Source organism: Mus pahari, chromosome 7, assembly GCF_900095145.1.
Source record: "Mus pahari chromosome 7, PAHARI_EIJ_v1.1, whole genome shotgun sequence".
Classification (NCBI taxonomy): Eukaryota; Metazoa; Chordata; class Mammalia; order Rodentia; family Muridae; genus Mus; species Mus pahari.
Window position 1 is genome coordinate 1154520 of NC_034596.1, and position 4229 is coordinate 1158748.

The following is a 4229-nucleotide window of genomic DNA, read 5'->3' on the forward strand; positions in this document are numbered from 1 at the left end:
AAGAAATCAATCAATAAAAAAGTAAGATGATAATGAGAAAAAGACCACTAACCATAGACATAAACCAAGAAATATGAACCTGAATACATGAACCAGGATGACTGAATCACAACTATCCTCCTGTGTCTGCTTTGTCAATTACAGACATGCACCACCGTGTCTGGCTCAGGAACCAGGGGTTTTGGTTTTTTGTTTCTGTTTCTGAGACAGGGTTTCTCTGTGTAGCCCTGGCTGTCCTGGAACTCACTCTGTAGATCAGGCTCACCTGGAACTCACAGAGATCTGTCTGACTCTGCCTCCTGAGTGCTGGGATTAAAGGTGCACCAGCAACCCCAGTTTTCGTGTTTAGTTTTAAATGTACACTCACCCACATACAGAAAATGTCTAAGACAATATAAATAACTGTCTTAGGATATTGAGAGGGAATGCTTGTCTCTGCTTCAGAAAGTTCTGTACAGTTTACACACTAGCCTTGTAGAGAGATTATGCAGCTTTTACAGTACATTTTCCTTCTTGGTTTTTAGTACTGACCTGCTTCCTGCCGTAGCAAGCCCAACGTATCCAGGATCCGACAAGCTTCCAGAGAGCACTGGATCATTGCTTCTTTTTTCTTTCCTGAGTGAATGGCCTCAGCCACCAGCTGTTTCCCAGTTGAATCATCTACAGGTAACCTGCATTGGTTTACAGGGGGTTGGATCTCAGCAGTAAGCTCTGACTCTCATGAAAACAACTATCAAGAGTGTCCATGATGACTGCATTTCATGCTCTCAGGTAACTTCACTTTCTTGCCTCAGTTGGACTTCAAGTCATTTATACCCGCTTTCATTCATTTCACCCCAGCACCCAGTGCTATTGAGCTCCCAAGGCCCAAACGTGGAACTAGCCTAAAGTGCAGAGTGAAGTTACTCTTGGGCTATTCTCTGCAACCATATGTTAACTTGAAACTGGCTACTTTCAGACATACACATTAGCAAGGAAAGAGCAAACGGACCCAGTACTCAGTAGGCAAAAGAGGGAAGACTGCCACAAAACAGACCCTGTCTCAAAACACAGCTAAAACACAACAAGAAGAACATACCTCACCCTGCAGAGCCAAGTGCTGTGCCCCTGCTCATCAAATTCATATTCTAACTCCTCTCCTGCAGGAAAAGAACAGTCTCAGTCAGGTCTAAAATTACTACTTGATCCAGTAAGGGCTGTATCAGGTCAAAGATCTCCAGGTCTAACATCACAGCGAGCACTGCCAGGGATCACCTCCTGGAGATCAGACCACAATGAATGTGACATACAAGAACTGCCAGGGATCACCTCCTGGAAATCAGACCAGAATGAATGTGACATACAAGAAAATAACTTCAAATCCAAACAATCAAGTCAGCAAGGCATGACGACACAGACTTAATCCCAGCTACTCAGGAGGTGTGGCAGGAACATCTCAAACCCAAGGCCTGCTCAGCTACAGGATGAATTTAAGGCCCGCCTAGGCAACTTACTGAACCTTGTCCGAAAACCAAAGTCTACACTGCAGTAATGGCTAGTCCTGGTTGTCAACTTGACTATATCAGGAAGACACAAATTTCTGACCTGGATTTTGGCATGGAGATCTTAGGCTCGGGTATGGTAGTACATATCTTTAATCCCAGGAGACTAAGGCAAAGAGGTCTCTAAATTCAAGATCAGCCTGGGACAAGCAAGTCCCAGTTAAAGGTGTGATAGTACACCTTTAATCTGGGACATAACTTCTGCCAGAGGCCTACATAAGGACGTTGAAAGAAGGAAGATTCACTTCTCTCACCAGCTTGCATTTACTTGCCAGCACGTCTGTTGGAACCTACTTCTTCAGGATTCCAGCTCAAACAGAAGACCAGCTTAAACAACTAGCTTCAAAGGCCTGAGCAACTACTAGACTCTTGGACTTCCCATCCACAGCTGCCCATTGTTGAGTTAGCTGGACTACAGACTGTAAGTCATAACAACAAATTCCCTTAATATATAGGGACTATCCATAAGTTCTATGACCCTATAGAACCCTGAGTAATACAACCCCCAACGAAAAAAGAGAAGGCTAGAATCAGGTGTGGTAGCTCATACTTAAAATCCCAGCTCTCAGGAGGACGGTGCAAGTTCAAGGCCAGCCTAAATAACATTGAAAGTTTGAAACCCTATCACCTGAGAAGGGGTAGGGGAGAGAGCCACAGAGACAGAGAAAGACAGAGTGTTAGTTGGAGTTAGAATACACCTCAGTGGCAGAGTGCTTGCTTGAAATATATATAGGTCCTATGTTTAACCCCAGACCACAAAAAACAATCTTATATATACAGCTTATAATACTAGGTATTCAGAAACTGAGGCAAGAAGATCATACCTACAAGGTCTACCTGGTCTCCAGGAGATGGGGGTCACAGGTTGTTGCTTAGTGACAGAATGCTTGACTAGGAGGAGCAAGGTCCTGGATTTGATCCCAGCACAATCAGAACAAAACATCCAAACCAATCATCTCTCCATACATACTTTTATTTATCAATTGCGAGTGTGTGTGTATGTGTGTGTGTTTGTACATGTTTGTACATACATGTGAAGATTAGGTATCTTCCTCAGTCACTCTCCATCTTAGAATCACTCACTGAACCAAGAGTCCATCAATTCAGCTAGGCTGGCTCACCAATAAGCTCCAAGAATCCATTTGTCTCTCTGCCTCTCAAGTACTGGGCCTATAGGCATGCTATCATATCCAGCTTTTTTATGTAGGTTCTAGAGATCCAAACTCTTGATCTCCTGCTTGTTAGCAGGCATCTTATTGACTAGCCTCAACTTTCATACATTCACAGGCACAGTTAGTTTTTAGAAGCATAAATACTCATTTTGTTGTTGTTGTTGGAGACAAGTCTTCATGTAATCCATGCTGGCCTTGAACATGCTATAGAGACAAGCAAAACATGACTTTAAACTCCTGATCTTGTTGCTTCTGCTTGATAAAGTGCTGGAACAGCAGGTACCAGCCACCATGGCTAATTAGAATCATAAATATTATGCATTGAAAGCAATTAGTTCATATATACTTTTAGTTATGTATGTATACATATACAGGTATACAGACACAGAGAGAGAGACAGAGAGACAGAGAGAGACAGACAGATTGGATTTTTCTTCCCTATCGGTATTCAACCAATTACAGAAAACAAAAACAAAAAAAGAAAACTGTCTTCTTTGAACATGTACACTTTTTTTCTGACAGAATAATGACCATGTGTATAGATTTACACTATATTAGGTACTGTAAATAATCTAGAGTATATTTAAAGCATATGGGAGGCTATATGTAGTTTATATGAAAATATTATGCTACTTGATATAGAAACGTAAGCATCGTCAGATCTTAGTGTCTACAGTGAAGCACCTTGGAACCAATCCCCCAAAAGCACTATAAGTAACTATGTGTGTGTAAATGTACACATAAAACACAACACACACCTAAGTATTCATCAATGCTCTCTCAAAGAGTATCTACTGAGACAATTCTCCCTGAGAACAGTTCTTATCATATGAAGGTAAAATCTATACTAAGAATTGTAAAATACAGGGTTGTAGGGGATGGCTCAGCGGGAGAAGCCCTTGCCTAGAGAGCATAGCATCCAAGTCCAATGTCCTAGAAATCACAGAAAAAAGCTGGGCTCGGTAGCACACGCCTGCAGCCCCAGCCCTGGGGAGGCAGAGGCAAGAGGATTCCCGGGGTTCAGAGGCTAGCCAGTCCAGCAATTAGGGAGCTCCAGGACAATGACAGACCTTGTCTCAAAGAAAGTACATGTTCCTGAGAATTACACCAAAGGTTTTCTAGAACACATACATGAAAAAGTATTGATTATAAAATACCATGTGAATTAGGAATAATAAATTCTAAGGCTTTGTTTCATTTCCCTACCACTAAATCCAAGATATTTTGAGAAGAATGTGTTAAGTTAGGAGAAAAGTATTTAAGATAGAAAGAAAGACAAGTGAGAATTTTATTGTTTTCAACATAAACCTGCGACTGGTGATAGAGATCTCTCTCTCTCTCCCTCTCTCTCTCTTTCTCTCTCTCTCTCTCTCTCTCTCTCTCTCTCTCTCTCTCTCTCTCTGAGTGTGTGTGTGTGTGTGTTCCCAGCACACCCAGGGTCTGAGCCTCAGCAACCAACAAAAAATAAAAAAAGAGCCAAAGAAAGCTACCGAAGCTGATCACAGGACAGGAAAGA

The 4229-nt window shown here is 42.0% G+C and overlaps 1 protein-coding gene across 3 annotated transcripts in view; it reads right to left on the bottom strand.

Annotated features, from left to right (window-relative positions):
- Slc4a1ap (solute carrier family 4 member 1 adaptor protein) overlaps window positions 1–4229 on the bottom strand; it is a 29566-nt gene that overhangs the window by 21403 nt on the left and 3934 nt on the right. For all 3 annotated transcript variants that reach the window (XR_003844260.1, XM_021202136.2, XM_021202133.2), the window contains exons 4-5: window positions 1079–1139; window positions 532–671 (exon numbers count right to left, since the gene is read on the bottom strand). Coding sequence is in view for 2 of the 3 variants with exons in the window: in XM_021202136.2 (XP_021057795.1) it covers window positions 532–671; window positions 1079–1139 (201 nt within the window). In the remaining variant the exon portion in view is untranslated. The remainder of the gene's footprint in view (window positions 1–531; window positions 672–1078; window positions 1140–4229) is intronic.